Source organism: Martes martes (assembly GCF_963455335.1).
Source record: "Martes martes genome assembly, chromosome: 11".
In the NCBI taxonomy this organism is placed as follows: domain Eukaryota; kingdom Metazoa; phylum Chordata; class Mammalia; order Carnivora; family Mustelidae; genus Martes; species Martes martes.
The window spans coordinates 42,902,012-42,925,272 of record NC_137899.1 but is presented as its reverse complement, the minus strand read 5'-3'; the positions used below and the strand labels follow the sequence as shown (position 1 = coordinate 42,925,272).

Here is a 23,261-nt window from a genome sequence, read left to right as displayed (position 1 = left end):
GACAAGTAGGTACCTAAAATATGTGCTTATACTGACCTGATACAGCCTACTAGCAGAGAAGCATGTGCCAACCAGCCCTTTAACAATCCAGAGCAAGGCTACAGAGCAAGTGTCCAGTGATCAAGCTGCTCTTGATAAGAATACAGAGCACCTACTCAGAACTGGATCAGTTATATAAACACTTAAACATAACATGACATAATTTGTAATAGTATGCACATGCTTGCTAGTTCATACAACTCAACCAGGATGTATGTGGTACACTTCATCCCTCAGCCTCTTCTTGAGAGGTCAGAAAGAAGTAATTTACTACCAAAAGATAAAAGAAGCAATTCTGTAACCCAGAATTCCAATTGTTTCCAAGCTGCTGTATTCTTTATCATCAAATAAATCACATTTGCAGAAATCTTTGAATTACTTTAATTTTTTTTTTCACAATGTTTGGAACTGGGCTAAGATAAAGACAATAAAGAAGAGATGAAATCAAAATTATGGGAATTGATGATATCACACATACAATGAAATAGCTAAGGGACAGAAACTTGAAGAAAACCAACATTTTAAATGTTGGCTCCTAGAGGACACAATTGAGAACATCAGGTATAGAGGTAGGTAACAGGTATAAGGTAAGAGAAAATGAAGTCATTATAACACAGCCTTAGTTTCTACCTCCCTAGTTTTTTATGCCTCTTAAAAGGTGAAAAGATTAGTTATATTAGTTACTAATAGAAAAATAAGTGGAAAAAATATATATAAATTGGGATTTATATATACCTCTTGAGTTTCTCTAAAATAAGACTAAGCAAAAACTAAGACCAAAACAATAGCAAAAACACTAAAAACACATAAACCATGAAAACAAAATCAGACTAAATAAATAATTTTAAAAAATCTAATCTGAAAAGTTTTGTCCTCCCCCAAATTACATTTTCTGAACTGTCTCTATTTAAAAATAAATTCAAAATTAATATCTTATTCCCTAAATAAATCTGGGTGTTAGCAATTTCCTTCCTGAGGCAAACCAAGCAAGGTCATTAAATATTGGGAATTAAGCTCATTTTAATAAAAAAATATTGTGTATAACAAAATTCACATAAATAGCTTTTTCCAATTCTCATAACACTTACACAGACTGAAAAATATGGTTTCTGTTTACTTCTTAATAAAGTGAACCATACCTTTATGTTGGCTAGAATCTGCATTGAAGTTCATCTGTCCTTCTAGATGATTTTGTCCATTATCATCTGCGTGCCTAGCATGAGGATCATTATGAAGAATATTAGGCTGGGTATCACGCTGTTCTCCCAACAAAATACTAAATAGCTGAGAACATAAAACAAATCCAATTGCTGATCCACAAAGGAAGGTTAAAAAATTCAGCCAAGATTTAGAGGCCATTTCCCCAAAGTGTATTTCTGTAAGAAAAAAATTAGCAGGATGTTATAAATTAGAAAGCAATATAATATCATGAGTAAAAAACTTGGTAACTTAAAAAAAAAAAACACAAAAAACACACGCACAAAGAGTTGATTACTTTTAACCATATGGGAAATTTACTTCCTTCCATATAAAAGAACATTTCTGAGAGTATTTAAAACTTTCATCCTTTTAGTTGCCGCTAAAACACACCCTGTGGACAGTTCAATAAAACAGATGAGTAATAAGTTAGAAAATCATTGTTACAGTGGGGCATGGGTAAATAGGGTAAAGAAAAAAAAAAATTTCCCACCAGAATCCTGCTTGCCATGTTTTTTCTTTTTTGCTGTCAAAATACTTAAATTTACCTTTTTTTCTTTTTTATATTACATGGTATATATCACATATAAATTAATATGTATGACATAATATCCCACAAGGTATTATTACTATTATCATTAAAACAAATGACATAAGCGGTACAAAAATCGTGAGGAGGACACAGAGAGTTTGTGTTCTAAAATCATTTTGTTGTCCAGATGTGGTTAAAGTACTAATGCTAGACTTTAAAAGACTAATGATATATAATGTAATTGCTAGTATAATCATTAAAATAAACAGTAAACGAATATATAACTAAAACAGAAAATATGAGTAAGATAATCAAAAGCAAGATAAGGAAAAAAGCAGTGGATAAAGAATAGATGAAATAAACAGAAAACAAATAGTAATGTGATTGATTTTAATGTAAATAAATCACCAATGACATTAATGTAAAAGACTGAAAACTCTAATTAAAAGATAAAGATTGCCAACCAGACTAGAGAAAAAAATAAACCCAACTACATGTTGCTTATAGGAGACACACATTAAATATATTAGAAAGTTAGGAGCAAAAGGATGGAAAAAAGGAAGTAAGCAATTATCAGAATAAATTAGTGGTTTAACATAGTTAACTTTACTGACATTCACCAAGCTCTAAATTTTTTATTTACATACTTTTTTGTATTAATATTTGCTAGAGTAAAAAATTTATATTAAAAAACCCATCATGTGACCTTTCACTTTATCTCTTTTAATACATGTTTAATATATGTCTGTTTAATGAAAATATATTTATCCTCAAATCTATAAGTAAAATTGTCATGCCATGGAACTACACCATGCTCATCTTATATCTCAGATCTCAGGCCCTCTCTTCAAGTTTGAGAAGGATGACCCCAGGGGGAAGCTGAAGTAAAGGAAAGAGAGTGTGAGCAAAGTTGCTCAGTGATATGGGAGATGTAAATTACCCACATGAAACTGGCGGGCACCTGTTTACTTACTTCCTTTGCTCTATCTTAACTTACATTCTAAGGTTCAGAAGGGTGGGCCTTCATGGGTGAAGAGCATATATGTCCCACTGAACTCCCCTATAAAATTACCCAGAGGAAAAGCAGAAATAAGATTACCCAGTCTTGTTGCTATTTTCCCTGACAGGGGGTCTCAAATTCTCCTTTGCTGTGTCATCTTTTACCCATTTAGGTTGGTTTTTAGTGAAATCCTTACACCCAAAAGGTGTAATCTGTAATCGCAGGGAAAATATCCCTCTTGGTTTAAGTGATTCTTTTGAAACTCTAAAGACCCTGAAGATCATTTGCAAATGATATAATCTGATAAAGAGTTTTTAATATCTGAAATACAGAAATAACTTGTACAACTCCACATCAAAAAAACCCCATATAATCTGGTTAAAAATGGGCAGAGGACCTAAAGAGATATTTTTCCAAAGAAGACATACAAATAGTCCACAGATACATGATAAGATGCTAAATATCATTAATCATCAGGGAAATGCAAGTCAAAACCACAATGAGATATCACCTCACCCCTGTCAGAATGACCAGAATCAAAAAGGCAAGAAATAAATAACAAGTGTTGGCAAGAATATGGAGAAAAAGGAACCTGTTGGTACAGCCACTGTGGGAAACAGTATGGAGGGTTCTCAAGGAATTTAAAGTAGAATTACTATATGATCCAGTAATTCCACTACTGGATATTTATTTGAAGAAAATAAAAAACACTAATACTAAAAGATATGTGCACCCCTATGTACATTGCAGCATTATTTACAACAGCCAAGATATGAAAGCAACCCAAGTATCCATTCGTACGTGAATGGATAAAGATGTGGGACACACACACACACACACACACACATACACACACACACACAGGAATATTACTCAGCCATAAAAAAGAATGAGAACTTTCCAAAAACATGGGTAGATCTGTAGATCTAGAGGTTATAATGCTAAATGAAATAACTCAGGGAAAGAGAATTCTTTAAAATAACAATGTATATTAAGAATTTACCCACAATAGAGGTAATTTGAAAATCCCATAAACTGCAAACATGAAGCCAAGAGAAGTGAATGAAAAGTAACGTAACACCAATTTTCTTATGGTAAATGTAAAAAGATTAACAGAATAAGACTGAAGCAATAAACCTGAAGGGAGGCTATTAAGGTAATATTAGCAGACACTTAAACTGAGATATCATCTAGGAGCCACATTGCAAGTAATTTCCCACATCTTCTGATTCTCTGACAGTCTGCCTTCTAGCACACTTATTTTCTTTTTGTACTGTATTTTCTTCTTGCTGTGACTTTCCTCACCTTAGTACCAGATACAATCACTTCACAGTCTCAGAAGGGCAGTCCAAATGAATTCTCCACTGCTACAGACTCTACTACTCCTGGTATTAGAGGAGAAAGCACAGTCACAGAAAGCACGATGACTGAGAAGGGGAAGGACTATAAGACAGTGACTATCAAGTAAGTAGTGATCCAGCTCCGGTAACTATGAAAACTAACCTCTTACCCCACCATTTTCTAAGACATTGAGTTTCAGAACAAGTCTACTTCTGCAGCCTGGAGGCTTTAGTGTTTGTAGGAAACCAGTGACATTTTATGGTTTTCTTAGCTGAGGTGGCACTTTTTTAGCAACACACCTGTTCTGGGGTGAGTGGAAGAAAACTGACTTCCTGATGTTTAAACAACTTGTTTTCCGTTAAGAAATATGTTGTGATGCTGTTGGATGGCTACCATCCCCTCACCCTCCTCCTCCAGAGCATTATCAACCAACATGTGCTGGCTTATCCTTTTTGCTTTTACCTCATCGCCTTCCAATTTCAAAGACTCTTGCCTTATGACTAAATTTCCATTTACTCTGATTTTTCTTTCTTGTTCCTGGTATAAAACAGCCAACTCATATGGGTACAATGCACCCCAAATCTTACTCTGAGTTTTGACAAAAATCAGCATCCTCAACTCTTCAGATTCTTAACAAGAATGCTGAAGTAGATCAGATTGGAGAACTGTATGACTAAGTTGCACATTCTGGGGGCTTCTAATATATTAATTAAAATTAAGTGGAGGAAAGTTCTCAATATTAACTATTTTCCAAACCCGATATAAAATCAGAATCATTTGAGGAGCATTTTAAAAATAAAGATCTTTAAAAAAATAAAATAAAATAAAAATAAAAATAAAAATAAAGATTGTCAGGCTCCACAATTGAGATTTCAGTTGCAAAAGAAGTGCTGGGACAACTAAAATTTGTAATTTTTACTTTTTTTTTTAAGGGACAGCTTTGTGTTATTCATTGTAAAAAAGGAATCAAGCAATATAGAACAATATGAAAAAGATAAAAATCACCCCAAATCCCACCACTCAGAAACAATGAATAACATCTTTGCAAATAAAAGAGATGGAAGAAGAGATAATTGTGGCTACCAGTTGAGCCCTGTATCAAGAGCTTTATGTGAGTTAACTGTAAACAATAAACGTGGGACCATGAATCTCATTTTACAGGCAAACTCACAGAAAGGTAAGTAACCTTCTCAAGGGTCACACTAGCAATATGATTCAAGAAGTCAGATTCTTAACCATTTTACTTAACCATTTTACATATACACTTGCATGTATAGTTTTTCAGAATGAATGTTAGTCATGCTATTTTAAAGATTTAACGTATTAAGTTAGATTTACTTGAATGTATAGGAAAAAAGGGAAATGAAGTGAATCTAAATGAATTGAAAGTCAGCTAAACATTTATAATATGACTCCTCTCTTCTAAATGATCCTTCAAAAGACAAGAAAAAGACTATGAAAAATATATAGCAATAGTAGGCCCTTTTTTAAAACTACCTTTTAAAATTTTAGATAGTTCCTATTAATTTCTTGTTATGGGAAATGTGGAAATCAGAACATATATACTCTCCCCCACACAATTTTTGTGAACTATTTTTATTCTGTAAATTTTGCATAGTTTACATTCTATAAATTATACTATAATTCCCATGACTGCTTAATCTTGAGCATGTATTAAATTGGATTCTAAGCTCGTTAATAGTCCTTTCATCACAGTTCCTTTATATGTGAGTTCTTCATTAATGCCATATTTTTGGCTGAATTTCAGCATGTAATTTTTGTAATAGGGCTCATTGGTGCTATATTCTAAATTCTTGCAGGCTTGAGACTGTCTACTACTGTCTTTATATATGAAGCAAAACTTGACCAAGTATAAACTCTGTAAATGTTGATCCATGGTCCTCTCACATGGGTGCCAGAAAAGTCTGAGGACAGATTGATCTTTTATCCTCATAGATAAATGTTCCACTTCTTTTATGCTTCATTTTTAGTCAAGCCACTAGTCACTAATATCCTCTGAATAAGACTTTAATACCCTTTACATGAGATCATGTCTTCCTCCAATTTTTAGGCTTTTAGGGAGTCAATGGAATTCACAATAAAAGTCCCTAAAACCTGAGACTTTTCAGTGTTCGTTTTTTGTTGTTTTTAAATTTTGGTACTCCTGCCAGAGATGTCAGTCTACTATTCGAAATTTTTTCTGTATTATACTATTCATTCACTATATTTACATATTCAACATGTATTTCAAACCACATTAAGGTGATTTTTGATGGTTTTCCCTAAAAGACTTTCCTTACAAAACTGAGTGAATTTTATATAGTGATACAGCATATAAATGCTTACAAATATACTATATGAGGCTTTATGTTTAAAACTTCTGTTTTCTCTGATCCTCACAACTGTAAAACCTGACAGTAGTATCTCCATATTACAAATGAGGAAGCTGAGTTTCAGAGAAATTAAATTGACCTGAACCACACAGCCAACATGGTAAACTGGAATTCTAACTCACATTTCACTTAAAGTTTATAGGTTTTTTTCCTGTTATATCACATTTGCATGTATAGAAACCCATCAACTTTCCACATCCTTTGCCCTTTCTTTCTAAAATGACCTTTAAATGGAAGATTAGAAGACATTGTTACGAGCAGATTCAAGGAAAAAAAAAAACGGTTTTGTTCTATTGACAAATATTGAGATGTAAAGATATAAAAAATGAAAAGTCCATGGGCTCCAAGAAAGACTGTGAAAAGAATGCAGAGAGATCAGAAATGTTTTTAGACTAAATTTTCATGCCTCTGCTTTCCTACAGTATTCTTCCTAATAATAATTCAAATGTTTCTTTATATTAAAAAGGCTTGGGGCGCCTGGGTGGCTCAGTGGGTTAAAGTCACTGTCTTCAGCTCAGGTTGTGATCCGGGGTCCTGGGATCGAGCCCCACATCGGGCTCTCTGCTCAGTGGGGGGCCTGCTTCCCTTCCTCTCTCTGCCTGCCTCTCTGCCTACTTGTGATCCCTGTCAGATAAATAAATAAAATCTTTAAAAAAAAAAAAGCTTATTCCTAAAAACTTAATCCATATCTCATTTTCAATACATTTCTAAGCTAAATAAAACTCTATTATAGAAAATAAAATTTTATTTGCAATATTCTCTTTGAGAATATTCCTACTAATTTTGTTTCTTTACAGTTCCAGATTATTGAGCTAAGCTGCTGAGATACTACATGCAAGTTTTAAAGTTCAAAATTCATTACAATTATATGGCACTGTGCTAAACACTGGGAAAAGCTAAAATAAAATATCTTTCCCTGCCCTCGTGGAATTTATGGTATTGTTAATTACACAAAAAGTGATGAAAGAGTTTAAAAAGATAGGGACACAACTAAAGCTGTTCTCAGGAAAACTTACAGCACTAAATGCTTACATTAGAAAAGAGAAAAAGTCTCCAATCAACTCAAATTCCCACTTCAAAAATCAAGAAAAAGGGCAAAATAAGCCTAAAGCAAGCATAATGAATGAAATAACAGAAATCAATAAAATTCAAAATAGAAAAATAGATAAGATTAATGAAATAAAAAGCCATAATCAAATGTCTAACAGAATTATCAGTGCCTTAAAAAATTAACAATAATTCTTTGGACTCATCCAATCCAAGGGTGTAATCAAATTTCCCTGTCTTCTATAATCAAATTGCCTCAGTTAGTTCACAAATGTCTTTTTACAGTTGGTTTGTTCTGATTCAGATTTAAACTATATCCACATTCACAGATAAAATTAAAAGTAATCCAAAAGAACATTTTATATAATAGCTATTAAACACAAAAACCTAAATGAAACACATTTCTCTAAAAAAGCAAATTATCAAAGCTGATTCAAGGTATAAAAACTAAATGAATAAATAACCACAAAGGAAATAAAGAATGTTGTCAAAGAGCCAGACTTCAAAAAGGTCTATAGGCTTTTCTTGGATAAAATACTTAAATCTTTCAAAAAACATAATTTTTATATAGGCATACTTTATTTTCACCATGCTTTCCTTTACTGTGCTTTGCAGATACTAGTTTTTTGTTGTTGTTGTTTTACAAATTGAAGGTCTGTAGTAACTCTTTGTCCAGTAAGTCTATCGGCACTACTTTTCCAATACCATGTGACTTCATTTCTCTGTGTCACATTTTGGCAGTTCTCAGGATATTTCAAACTTCTTCATTGTTATATTTTTTACAGTGAACTCTAATTGCTGATCTTTGGTGCTACTATTATAATCGTCTGGGGTGTCACAAACTGCAGACATATAAGATGGCAAACTTAATCGATAAATGTTGTGTGTGTTCTGTCTGCTCCACCGATCGGCCATTCCTCTTTCTCCCTCTCCTAAGACCTCCCTATTCCCTGAGACACAAGAATATTGAAATTAAGCCAATCAGTAACTCAATGGGCTCTTCATGTTCAAGTGAAAGGAAGAATCACATGTCTCTCATTTTAAATGAAAAGCTAGAAATGATTAAGCTTAGGGAGGAAAGCATGTTTGAAAGCCAAGACAGGCCAAAAACTAGGCTTCTTGTGCCAAACAGCCAAGTTGTGAATGCAAAGTTCTTATAAGAAACTAAAAGTGTTACCCCAGTCAACTCACAAATAATAAGAAACCAAAATAGCTGATTTTGATATTGCTAATTTGGAGAGTACTTTAGTAGTTCAGATAGAATGTCAAACCAGCCACGACATTCCCTTAAGCCAAAGCCTAATCTAAAGCAAGGTCCTAACTCTTCGATTCAATGAAGGTTGAGAGAGGTGAATGAGTATACAAGAAAAGTTTGAAGCTAGCAAAACTTGGTTCATGAGGTCTAAGGGAAAGAAGCCTTCTCCATAAGACCACAATGTAAAGTGAAGCAGCACATGCTGACGTAGAAGCTCCAAGTTATCCAGAGAAATCCATATAAGAATAATTACTGAAAGCGGCTTCACTAAACAATAGATTTTCAATGTAGATGAAAGAGCCAATTGCCGGGAAAAGATGCCATTTAGGACTTTGAGAACTAGATGGGAGAAGTCAATGCCCAGCATTGACATCAGGACAGGCTGACTTTCTCGTTAGGGGCTAATGCAGCTGGTAACTTTAACTTGAAGCCACTGCTCATTTACCATTCTGAAAATGTTACAACCCTTAATAATTATGCTGCATCTAGTTTGCCTGCGCTCTGGAAAGGGAACAACAAAGCCTGGATGACATCCTATCTGTTTAATATTTTAACATTGTTTAATATTTTAAGCCTATTGTTGAGACATGCTGCTCAGAAAAAAAGATTGCTTTCAAAATACTACTGCTCCTTGACAATGCAACTGGTTACCCCAGAACTCTAACAGAGATGGACAACAAGATTAAAGTTGTTTTCATGTCTCCTAACACAACATCCATTCTGCAGCCCATAGATCAAGGAGTAATTTTCAACTTTCAAGTCTTATTATTTAAGAAATACATTTTGTGGGGCACCTGGGTGGCTCAACTGGTTAAGCGCCTTTGACTCAGGTCATAATCCTGGGGTCCTGGGATGCAGCCCCACATCAGGCTCCCTCCTGAGTAGGGAATCTGCTTCTCCCTCTCCCTCTGCTCCTCCCCACTACTTGTGTACACGTGTACTCTCCAAGAAATAAAATCTTGGAGGAAAAAAAAAAAGAAATACATTTTGTAAAGCCATAGCTGCCATAGATACTGAATCCTCTGATGCAGCTGGGCAGGATAAATTAAAAACGTTCTGGAGAGAATTCAATATTCTAGATGGCATTAAGAACATTCATGATTCATGGGAAGAGGTCAAAATACCAACATGAACAGGAGTTTAGAAGAAGTTGATTCTAACCTTCATGGATGCCTCTGAAGGGGTTTAAGACTTCAGGGGAGGAAGTAACTGCAGGTATGGGAGAAACAGCAAGATAACTAGAATTAGAAATGGAGCCTAAAGATGTGACTGAATTGCTGCAATCTTATGAAAAAACTTGAATGGTTGAGGAGTTGCTTCTTAGAGATGAGCAAAGAAAGTGATTTTGGGATGAAATCTACTCCTGGTGAAGATGCTGTGAAGATTGTTGAAATGGCAACAAGGTTTAGAATTTTACATAAACTTAGTTAATAAAACATGAGTAGGGTTTGAGAGGACTGACTCCAGTTTTGAAAGAAGTTCTACTGTGCGTAAAATCTATCAAACAGTATCTATGCCAGAGAGAAATCATTAATGAAAGGAAGAGTAAAAAGATGTGGCAAACTTCATTGTTGTCTTATTTTAAGAAATTGTTACAGCCACTCCAACCCGCAGGAACCACCACCCTGATCAGTCAGCAGCTATCAACATAAAGACCCTTTACTGGCAAAAAAATTATGACTCACTGAAAGCTCAGATGATGGTTAGCGTTTTTTTTTTTTTTTTTAGCAATAAAGTATATTTTAATAAGGTAAATTAAGGTATGTACATTTTTTAAAGACATAATGCTATTGCATCCTTAACACACTACACTACAGCATAAACATAACTTTTATATGCATGGGGAAACCAAAAATTCATCTGACTTGCTTTATTATGATATTTGTTTTATTGCAGTGGTTTGGAACTGAGCTCGCAGTATTTCTGAGGTATGCCTGTACACAAGAATCAGTCAGGAAGTTAAGTAGAACTTAACCAATTCTTCTTTTATACAAAAGTTTGATACCAATCTCTGACAAGAGGGCCCAAAATACAGACAGAATTTAAAAAAAAAAAAAAATCAGTCTACTTTCACTCCAAAATAATACCTCACCAAAGGGAATGCACCCCCAAATGTTAATGGCTATCTTAAATTGGGTCCTCAGAAAGGAAACCATGAAATAAGGCCTTTGTGTAAAAGTGGTTTATTAGAGAATATTCCCTGGGGATGCCTGAGTGGCTCCGTCAGTTAATCATCTGCCCTCGGCTCAGGTCACGGTCCCAGGGTCCCGGGATCAAGTCCCACATCAGGCTCCCTGCTCAGCGGAGAACCTGCTTCTCCCTCCGTCTGCTACTTGCCCTGCTTGTATGCTCATTGGCACACGTGCTCTTTCTCTCTCTCCACCTCTGGCAATAAACAAATAAATTATTTATTAAAGAAATCTTAAAACAAACAAACAAACAAAAAAAAAGAAATTTCATAAAAAGTCTTCCCTGGAAAAACTTCAGGTAAGTAGGCCAGGGAGGGAAAGGAGGTCATGCAAAGTTCCATGGGAGGTAATTTTAGCTCCATACCCTAGGGTAGTTCTGGAGGCAATGCCAGCTGCACCTCAGAGTTGTATTCATATAATTAATAATTGGTTAATGGCTGGCCTTAGGAAATAAACTTCCCAGACACTCTCATAGCTTATACATTGGCAAAACTGGCTCTGGCAGTGTGAGGGCAGCCCAGCAACAAAGAACCTTAGGAGACAGATAATGGGAATGAATATACATTAGGAGCCTGTGAACAGAAAGGAGATACAGAAACTTGGACAAATTATTAGCATTATCTGCTATGGTAACTTTGTCACTGGGAAAGTTAAAAATCACTTGGTTTGATTTTGCTGTATGGAATCCTCAAAAGATTCAGCAATCAATCATTCTAGTGCAATCATCATATAGTGAACAGTACTGCACAGCACTAACAATGCATACAGAAATTTTAATCAGCCTTTTATTATCTACTCTAAAATATCAATAGCCACTTAAGAACCACCAGGTATTTTAAGGAAAGCCTCTAATACGAAAGAAAAAAACCAACAAAGTCAAATTTAAAGCAACTTGGAAGAGAGGATATAATGAGATGAAAACTAAGAAAAATCTAATCATTGAATTCTGAGATATTAAGAAATGTCATGCCATTCTATTCATGAAAAAAGAGTAAGAGTACAACTAAGAAAAAAACTATGAGGACAAAAAGAACTCCACAATTAAACTATAAGAAAATAAAAATCCTGAATAGAACAGCCATAGGATAAAGTTAAGGAAATCACCCTCAAAGCAAACAAAACAAAAAGATAAGGTGATGAAAAATAAGAGAGAAAATTGATAACTAAAGATCAGTTTACAGGGGCGCCTGGGTGGCTCAGTGGGTTAAAGCCTCTGCCTTCGGCTCAGGTCATGATCTCAGGGTCCTGGGATCGAGCCCCGCATCGGGCTCTCTGCTCAGCGGGGAGCCTGCTTCCCCCTCTCTCTCTGCCTGACTCTCTGCCTACTTGTGATCTGTCTGTCAAATAAATAAATAAAATCTTAAAAAAAAATAAAGATCAGTTTACAGGTACAGATAAAAAAGAGGGGAGGAAACCAACAATCAAACATTTCAAGGACATTTCCAGATTGAAAGCATCCAAGGATAGCTAATATTCTGAACAAAAACAGACCCATAAAGATGTGGTATCAGGTAATTTTGGTGAAAGAATCCATTCTGCAAGCTTGCAGAAAAAGAGAATGAGGCAAAGAGATAAGAATTAAATGTTTTTTTTTTTATTTTAATTTTTAAAAAATTATTTATTTATTTACTTGAGAGAGAGAGAAAGCGAGAGACAGAGCATGAGCAGAGGGGGAAGGGCAGAGGAAGAGGAAGAAGCAGACTCCCTGCCGAGCAGGAAGCCCAACACTGGCCTTGATCCCAGGACCTTGAGATCATGACCCGACTAAGTCACCTAGGTGCCCCAGGAATTAAATAGTTTTAGACTTTTAAACAGCAACACTAAAAGCTAGAGGTAATAGATAAAATCCTTCAAAATTCGGAGGAAAAATTATTTCCACCCTAGAATTTTGGACAAAGGTGAACTATCCAAGGATCAAGAACATACTGCTTATTTGGTACACAAGACTGGCTCTAGTTTACCTTCCTGCTTTCTTACTTCTCATACTCCCTTATCTGCAAAGAACATTCAGCCATTCTCCAAGTTTGCCATGACCTTTCATTTGGATGACTTTGGCCATTCTAGTCTTTTCTGCTTGATGTGCCTTCCTCTATTTTGTCTACTATATAGATACATAATTCTTTCAAGGTTGCTTCAGTTTCAGTATTTTCCATGACCACTCTTCCCTACTGCCTTATCAAATTAACTACTCTCCCTTGAATGTTTCCTTGTTCCTTTATTCCCACCTCCTACTACGTATATATCATACTGTGAAATATAGTAAGTGCATCTCTTTCCCACTAGACTATGAGTTCCTCAGGAAAAGTGGCTATGGCTCTTATCTCTACCTCTCTAGCACCTAACACACTGCCTGGCTTATAAAATGCATTCAAATGTTTGTGTGTTTGTTTACTAAAGGGGGGAACACAGTTGAAATGAGTTTTGCAAGCAGAGATCTATATTTATACCACCTAATATATTAAATAAAAAATCATATATGGTTCCATCATTTGAAGCTTTTACACTTCTTTAACCCCAAAACATAAAATAGATATGAACTATATATATATATATTATTTCTTTTGGTGTGTATTCAACTCATATGAACTATAATACAAATACATATTAATTGAGACACACTAAAAGCATTTTCTATTTCTAATTTATAAAGATGATAAAATAGTTTGAAAAATATTTGCACAATTTCAGCTTCAGAAAATCAAAAGTGAAAATACCTTGTTACTATTCCATGAGAACATAAATATTTTTTGCACCCTCAACAGAAATTAAAGAAGACATAAATAAATGGAAAGACATCCCATGTTCATGGATTGGAAGAATATTATTAAGAGATCAATACTGCCCAAAGTTATCTATAAACTTAACCCAATTGCTATCAAAATCTAGTGATGTTTTCTGAAGAAATAGAAATATCCATCATAAAATTCATATGGAATGTCAAGGGAATAAAACCAAAGGACTCACCGTTCCTAATTTTAAAACTTACTACAAAGGCTACAGTAATCAAAACAGTGGCACTGGGATAAAGATAGACATATAGGCCAATGGAACAGAATAGAGAGCTCAGAAATAAACCCATGCATTTATGGTCAAAATATTTTCAACAAATAGGCCACATGCATTCAATAAGCAGAGGACAATCTTTTGACAAAAATGCTGGGAAAATACGATATCCACACACTAAAGAATGAAACTGGGCCCTTATCTAACATCATATACAGAAATCAACTCAGAATAGATCAAAGACCTAAATATAAGACCTAAATATAAAACTATAAAACTCTTAGAAGAAAACAAGAGACAAAAACTTCCTGATACTGGAACTGGGAATGACTTCTTTGATAGGACATCAAAGACACAAGCAACAAAAGAAAAATTAGTTAAACTGGACTTCATGAAAATTTTAAAATTTTATATATCAAAAGATACTATCAACAAATTAAAAAGGCTACCTACATAATGGAAGAAATATTTGCAAGTCATCTATCTGATAGGGGATTAATGTCCAGAATATAGAGAGAACCCCCAAAACTTAACAACAAAATCAATAAAATGGGTGAAGGACTTGAAAAGACATTCTTCCAAACAAGATATACAACTGTTGATAAGTTATGAGCATGTTGATGATGAAAAGATGCTCAACATCAATGATACTCAGGGAAATGCTAATCAAATCTATAATGAGGTACCACATCACATCTATTAGGATGGCCACTATCAGAATAGTAAGTGTTGGCAAGGATGTGGAGAAGCAAACACTTGTGCACTATAATGTAAAATGTATAGAAATGTAAAATGTAAAGCCACTGTGGAAAGTAGTATGGTAGTTCACAAAAAATAAAAAATTTAGAGTTACCACAGGATCCAGTACTTCCACTTCTGGGTATATGACCAAAAGAATTGGAAGCAGGGTCTCAAAGAGGTATCTGTATACCCATGTTTATAGCAGCATTATTCATGATAGCTAAAATGCAGAATTAATCCAAGTGTCCATCAATGGATGAATGGATAAGCAAAATGTGTTACGTGCATACAATGGAATATTACTCAGCCTTTAAAGAAAGGACATTTTTTTTAAAAGATTTATTTATTTATTTATTTGACAGACAGAGATCACAAGTAGGCAGAGAGGCAGGCAGAGAGAGAGGGAGGAAGCAGGCTCCCTGCTGAGCAGAGAGCCCGATGCAGGGCTCGATCCCAGGACCCTGGGATCATGACCCGAGCCAAAGGCAGAGGCTTAACCCACTGAGCCACCTAGGCGCCCCAAGAAAGGACATTTTGATGTGTGCTGTAACATGGATGAACTCTGACATCATGCTAAATGAAATAAGTCAGTCACAAAAAGACAAATACTATATAATTCCACTTACAAGAGATACTCAGTTAAAACCATAGAAACAGAAAGTAGAATGGTGGTTGCCAGACACCAGTGGTTGCCTGAGATAGGAGACACCCAGTTAAAATCATAGTGACAGAGAATGGTGGTTGCCAGAGAGGTATGGGAAATTACTGTTTAATGTGTATAGAGTTTCAGTTTTGCAAGATGAAGAGTTCTGGAGATAGATGGTGGTAATAGTTGCACAACAATATAAATGTATTTAATATCACTGAAATGTACACTTAAAATGATTAAAATGGTAAATCTTATGTGCATTTTACAATAAAAAATTGGAAAAAAAGAATAACAATGTTGATTTTCTCCAAAATAATCTATGTATGTAACATTATCCAAACTAAAATACAAGATTTTATTTTATTTTATTTTTTTTAAAGATTTTATTTATTTATTTGACCGACAGAGATCACAAGGGCAGAGAGAGAGAGAGGAGGAAACAGACTCCCCGCTAAGCAGAGAGCCCAATGCGGGGGATCGATCCCAGAACCCTGGGATCACGACCTGAGCTGAAGGCAGAGGCTTTAACCCACTGAGCCACTCAGGTGCCCCCAAGATTTTATTTTTTATTGATTTTTAAATACAAGAAAATTTTTAAAAGTTAAATAACTCAGTAAAAGCATTCAAAAGATTTGTAAAAGAGAAGTATGTGAGTATACCTGGGAAATTCTGGAAAGGCGTGTCGGGGTAGACTAAGCCTAATGGATCCACTTAAAATATAAGATTTTTAAAAATCAAGTAATGTAGTAAAAAGTTATTCACAATGTTGTTTAGAAAATAATTATGAGTATAACTGGAAATTCCTTAAAGGAGCACTGCAGGTTGGAGGGCAGATTAAGGCTACTAGAGATTAAAATATATTACTTACAATGAACAGTGGTATATAGGTAGAACAATTCAACGTTCAGGCCAAACAGACATATCAATTTATCTATGAATCAGTAAAAAAAAATTTTTTTTAATGCTTTTAATTAATACTACAGACATAATGCTGAGAAACTTTTTTTTCTCTACAACCGTGCCATCAGAACTAAGCGATCTGAAAGTATATCAGTGAGACTGGAACATCCCATTCTTACATGGATGATGGATCATTCATCAAATAACAGCAGTCTTAATTTCCAAATCAGAGTTTCAGATAGGGTTTCCCAGACACAACATTCCACATTTACCTTAACTGTGTAGTCTTTAAGGTAAGAGGACTTTTGAGTTTGCTTCTCAGCCCAGGCCTGATGTTAATTAACCCCTTGACACACAGCCTTGCTATACTTCAAACCTATTAAATATTGCTTCATTTAAATTTTGTCTAAACTCCACCCTTCTTCAAAATCCTATAATAACGCTGTCCTTTCTTTATTTAGTAAAATGCAGGCAGTTTGGTCTGGTGTGTGGTCCCCTCACAGCAGCAAGTTAATTAACCTTTGTCAGCTTAAAGATATATATCCCTGGTGGTCTTACCAGACTGAAATAAAGAGTCTATTAGAAAAAAACAAGTACATACAGAAATTTAATACATAATATACACAGCATTTCAAATCAAGAAAAATATGGTTTATTCAAGTAATGATAATGAAATAATCTTTTGGGAAAAAGATAAAAATCAGCCAGCTGGATTCCTACCTTTCTCTTTCAAATTCCTAATGTTTCTAAGATTTCAATATTCAAAAAAATGAAATTATAACAAAACTAGAAGAAAATATCTTTTTACATTTTCATAACATGAATTGATATCTTTTCAAAACTCAGATGGCACGACTATAGGAAAATTGTATGAAATTACTCATTGGTTAAACTTCTGGCAGTAAAATTGCTGGTTTGGAGATGTTTCTGTATAAAACGTTAAAAAAAATCTGTACAGCAAAAAATGCCAAAAAGTATCATAATGAAAAAGATAAAAGATCAATCTAACATAAAAACATATAAAGAAAATAAAGGATTTGCAGAAGAAGAAAATACAATGGTCAAGGATGTTCAAATTTCACATTAAAGTAATTCAAATGCAGAAATACTATTTTTAACCTATCATATTAGATATGATATTTAACAAAGTAAATTTAACAAAGATAAAAAAACAAAGATATTTAACAAAGTAAATTTAACAAAGATAAAAAAACAAAGATATTTAACAAAGTAAATTTTGTTAATTATTATTTAAATTTATATAATAAATATAAATTTATTATAACAAAATAAATTTTGTTATTTAATAAATTTGTTATCTACTTCTGAGAACTAAGACTAGTTGGCATGAGCAAGAAGGGCTTTTTTTTTCATTTTATAAACTTTTAATGTTTTAATGCTTTTATCAAGTAACATCTATTACTTTTTTTTGACAAAAATTAAATAAAGGTAGGCTACTTCATCTATAGAGATAATCTAAAAAAAACCAAACTGCACTAAAATCCCCACACTTCTTACACAAGAGGATCTCTTGATCCTTTTCAGACTTCTCCAAGTTTGACTCACATACACATTAAACAGTTCTATCTTGACCATAGGCATCTTAAATTCAACACGCCCAAAAGTGACTCCTTACCTTCCTTAATTCCCTTCCTACCTGCTCATCTTAACTAAAATTACTGGCAATCACCTAAATTACTCACCAATGGCTTCCTATTTTACTAGAAGCCATCTGTTTACCTAAACTAGAAATCAGAGTGTCTCTAATTTTTTAACATTCCCCACTCCCCTTATCCTCACCCCATATCCAATCACTAAATCTGGCCAATTTTATTTTCTAAATTTTTTTTAATCCATCCCCCCCTCTCCATTTCTACTATTTTAGACCATCTCTCACCTAAGCAACTGCAATATTTAATCTGTTCACTAAACATCCCACTGCTGAGGCTCTTCTATTCCTGTGTTCTCTGTCTATATAACACTATCTTTTCTCCACCATCTATGCCTCAACCTCTGTAATTCCCATTAAGCCAATGACCTCTTGAGCTGGATGATTCTCTCTTGTGATTGGCTGTCCTGTTCACCATAAGATGCTTAGTAGCATTTGTGGCCTCTACTCACTAGATGCCAACAGTATCCACCCCCCACCCCCACCACCAACTGTGACAACCAAAAATGTCTCGAGACATTGCCAAATGTCCCCTAAGGGTCAAAATCAGCTCCAGTTAAGAAGTGCTCTACTAAACTGTTAAAACCGGGTTTATCATATATACATAAAATATCTCAGGAAGAATATATAAAGATTAATTGTAAACCTCTTTGAGGCAGGCAATGGGGTAACCTTATTTTTCACTATCATCTCATATGCTTTTGATCTCATTCCTCTCTTCTAACCTCTCCATTGCTACCATCCTAGTCCAAGTCACCTCCTTTTCTCCCTTCTCCTCTCCCTCCCTCAACTACTTTAACTGACTCCTAATCAACTTTTCCCTTTGCATCCTTCTTTCTTCAAACCATTTTTACCCATTTCACCAGTGATCTTTTAAAAAAGACTGTATCACTCATATGCTCAAAATCTTCCAATGTCTTCCCAACCTCAGAAACAAAGCAAAAACCTTAAGATGAACCTCAATGGTCTGCAATCCTATCTCTTCTTTTTCTGATCTCTTCTCCTAGTATTTGGTTTTTATAGGTCAAAAAGGAACAAACAGAAATTTCATAAACTGAACCTATTACTGTTTCCCTTGCTGTGTCTTCTGGATTCCTTGCTGTTCCTCAAACATGAGGGTCTGTGCATCTGCTGTTCTCTGTTGGGAACACAACTCACCTACATACTCACATGACTTACTCCCCAACTTCTTTAGGCCTTTATTTCTCAGGGGGTCTTCTCTGGTCACCCTATTCTTACCCACCCTATTCTTACTACCTATTAACATCTAATATATTACCTATTTTACTTCTTCATCTTGTTTATTGTCTCTCTTCTCCATCTTGTTCATTGGTTCTTAAACCCGAGTCTGCATCAGAATCACTTAAAAGTTTTGTTAAAATAAAAAAAAAAAGTTTTGTTAAAATAGTTTCTGAATCAAGAGGCTTGGATTGCTAACAAGTTCCCAGATGATGCTGATGCTACATATCCAGGGACAACATTTTGAGAACCAGTGCTTTAGAACATAAGCTCCTCTAGGACAGAGATTTTTGTCTGCCTATTTGTTTTCTCTCTGCAACCTGGTTCTAAGCACTGAGGTAAGTAAATGACAAATAAATTTAGATGACCCCTTCTTTGTTCCTACCACACACCCTGATTTGGCCTGCCATATGTGCTAAAAACTATATGGTTGTGATGGGTTAAGTTGTATCCCTCGCCAAAAGGCTGAGGTTGAAGTCCTAACCCCAGTACCTAGAAATGGGATCTTATTTGGAAATAGAGTCTTTGCAGATGTAATCAAGTTAAGATGAAGTCATCAGGGTGGACCCTAATCCAATATGACTGGCATCCTTATAAAAAAGGGAGAATGCCATAGGAGGAGACACAGAAAGAAGCAGACTGGAATGATAAAGCTCCAAGTCAAGGAATATCAAGGACTGCCAGTGACACAAGAAGCTAAGAGACATGAACAGATTCTCCCCTAGAACTTAGAGACCACAGCCCTGCCAACACCTTGATTTCAGAATTCCAGCCTCCAGAACTGAGATGATAAAGTTCTGTTGTTTTAAATTACCCAGTTTGCTACACTTTGTTATGGCAGCCCTAGGAAACCAATAGAAGGACCAAGAATGCAAATGACTACACCAAGCCACACATAATTTCAAATTCTGCCTATTATCTAATTTCCACCAGTTTAAATGTTTTAACATACAGCTTTAGTTGTAAACTAATCAGGTTTCCCATTTCAGAAGCTCCCAACTTAATTTGCCTTTCTCTGCCTTCAATGTGCAAGGCAGCTCATACTATAGGTTTTAGATAGTTTATTCAGTATTTTTGTGGGGTTTTTTTTGTTTGTTTCTCCTATCTTCTTACATGCTTCCCTATTTCACAAATATCAATTTATTATTTTTTTTCTTCAAGGGATACTTCTCATTTTCACACATTATATACATTTTTGTATATATTTTCCCCTTGGCTATTTGAATTAGTTGCAAAGTGAAAATTTAAGTACACATTAGATATACATTTAGATTTAAGATAAAATGCTATCTTCTCTTTTAGAGAACAATTCTTTCTCTTTCTTCCTTCTTTTAAAGTAATTACCTTAATCCTAAAAAATTTGGGTAAAAAAATTTTTGTACTTTTCTTTCCATCTTGTTACAGTTTGTACAGTAGTGTCTTTATAAATTTCAACAAATCTTCTAAAAGTAACATGGTTGTATTGGGAAGCTTAAAATTTTAAATGAATCTGAAATTAATTTCATCAAGTTCTCCCTTTTCCATTTGGTTTGCTTACAGCTGCAATGTCACAAGAACTCCAATCAATAATTTCATCAGACACCCTATTTTAAATTACCATGGTTTACAAGGTTTATAAGCTGTAAGATGTAATTTTTATCTTGGCACAAATCAATATACAAATAGTAAACTGCATATGTCTAAATGACACAGTTTTTATTTCTATGACTGGGTGAAAATTATTCCATTGTATGTACTACTAAATAAATTTGTGGCAAAATTCTAAGAATTTCTGGATATTACATTTCCTCAGAAATACAGACTCGTGTAACCTAAGCCAGAAAAAGCATATTTAAGAAAAACCGTATCTATCCTTCAATGAGTAGTAACCACAAAATATTTTTAAAATGCTGAAGCCTAAATAAAAAGATAGAGAAAAACACAAATCACAGGCAAATTTGAGAGATATTTAATAGTTCTCCATGAGTACTGAAAAACCATACTCTTTTCCTATGAAGAATTTTAAATGAGTCATACTTTCCTTACTAAATCACTGTTTTACTTAACATATGGTGACAAGAGTTAACTGTTTGGTAACTTGAAACTTTATATTCACTTAAAGTGCACATCAATATATACTAAGGCTAGTGGAAAATAATAGTATAGTTTACTATATAAAATACTTAGAACACAAAGCATCATGTGCATAAGGTTCACTTGACACTTATCTGCTAAGGGTATGGAAAGCTGTCTAAGTATCTCCTAAAAATTCAGGTTTCCACTGTCTAAACCTACACCAAAATCAAGCAAGTTGAAATCATGCACAACGCTTCTTCCTGGCACCCAGGCCGAGCTATATATATATTTTGTGCCTAACTTTTACTAAATGAACATATTTCTGTCCCAATCACATTGGCCTAGTTATTCACTTTAATGCGTTAAAGTTCTGCCTTTACAACTTTTTAATTCATAATGATGTCAATTCATGGTTAGCATAATCGTTTCCAATCTGAAAAGCGTTAAAAAGATATACTACAATATCTATAACAAATTTAGGGAACTAGATTATAAAGCCAATCAACTTTTCCAGAGCATGTGGTGCTTCCTTGTTTATTATTTTAAAAAGTAAGAGAATAAGAGCTAGGGAAGAATAAATCCCCATTCCCGAACTGCGTTCTTCTTTTAAGAGTATACAATTTCTCCAAATTCAAAGCTCTGTGGCCAACTTATCAGTACTTACTACTCACATCACACTCGCGGTGGGAGGGCAGGGGGTTGGGAGAGGAGAAAAAACTCTTTTCCTCCTCCACGCAGCAAGTGAGTCAAATACACCTAGCTCGCTTACTCTGCCAGAGGCAGTGAAATTTAAAAAAAAATAAATCAGCCACAGACAAACCTGATGATCCAAGAAAGCCCCAAGGAAGTCCCCCGGCACTTGTGAAAGACGCCCACTCGCCCGGCACTTCGGTTCCCCCGCAGCCAGGCGTTTCTCGCGGAAGGTGCCCACACCTGAACCCTGGATCTCGCTTGACCCACAGGTCACACGGCGCGGGGGGAGGGGAGGCCGGGCGGGCTGCACCTCTGGGCAGTCGGGCCACGACCCTGCACAGCCCGCGGCTCACTACCGCCGCCCGACGGCGGGCAGAGAGCGAAGAGGAGAGGAGCACCCGCGGGCAGAAAGGAAGAACCCAGCACGAAGAGGCTACTCGTCAACAAATAGCGGCCCGACGGGCAGACGGCCCCAATGGCAGTTCACAGAGGCGCCGGGAGCAGGAGTGCCCCCACACCTCCCTCAGGAGCCCGCAAGTCCCCAGCCCCGGCAGCGACCCCGAGACACCTGTTTGGCGGCGCCCGGGTTTGGGTCCACCCTCTAGGCTCCCCCAACACACACACCGAGCAGTGAGGACGAGGGGAGCGCAGACCCTGGACCCGCAGCCTGAGGGCGCCTCCGCCGGCCGTACCTGACATCAGCCGTGGCTCCCTCTCGCCCCTCCTGGGGGGCGGAGAGGGGACGACTCGAGACCGGCAACCTTAGCTCCTCCCGGTACCCGCAGAAGTGGCTCGCGGCCGCTAGCTGGGGCCGCCCGCTGCCGCCCAGATCATTCCCAGGCGGCGGCGGCGGCTGAGGCGGTCCCAGCTCTCGCTCCCTCCCCCCCACCCCCCGCCCGCCGTTCGCTCGCTCGCTCGCTCCGCTCCTCCCCGCAGCGTGTCCAGGCCGCGGCCCGCCGACGGCGCAGCCGCCACCCAGGGGTCTCCTAGCGCTGACGTCGCCGCCGCCGCACCAGCCCCAGGGAAGGGCGGAGCGAGAGGGAGCCGGGTGGGGCGGGGCTATGGCGACGTGCGGACGTGGGGATTGGCCACCAAGCTCACGCCCCGCCCTTCTGCGAAGGGGTCTGGGAAGTCGGGTCTTCTATCAGCAGTAGTAGCAGCTCCCTTGCGGCTTCTCGCTGTCGGCCTTCACCTTCCTGATTCTGTTGTAGGGTTTTGTATTAGCTTCCGGACCTTGAGAGAAGCTAAAGCAGTGAAACTACAGAGACTGAGGCTAGAGGTACCTGAGGACCTCTGTGTGAGGGATAGGCTCTAAGCCT

At 36.3% G+C, this 23,261-nt stretch overlaps 1 protein-coding gene across 4 annotated transcripts in view; it reads right to left on the bottom strand.

The window, feature by feature from the left end:
- The window catches only part of C1GALT1 (core 1 synthase, glycoprotein-N-acetylgalactosamine 3-beta-galactosyltransferase 1), a 36,472-nt gene extending 13,643 nt beyond the window's left edge, over positions 1-22,829 (bottom strand). Inside the window, exons 1-2 of one of the 4 annotated variants that reach the window (XM_080818889.1) lie at positions 22,635-22,829; positions 1,179-1,415 (exon numbers count right to left, since the gene is read on the bottom strand). In XM_080818889.1, the coding sequence (XP_080675015.1) occupies positions 1,179-1,415; positions 22,635-22,641 (244 nt within the window). In that variant the 5' untranslated portion in view covers positions 22,642-22,829. Of the gene's footprint in view, positions 1-1,178; positions 1,416-22,069; positions 22,195-22,634 lie in introns of those variants that run through there. The other 3 variants (XM_080818892.1, XM_080818891.1, XM_080818890.1) reach the window with 3 other exon arrangements.
- Between the last annotated feature and the right edge of the window lie 432 nt (positions 22,830-23,261).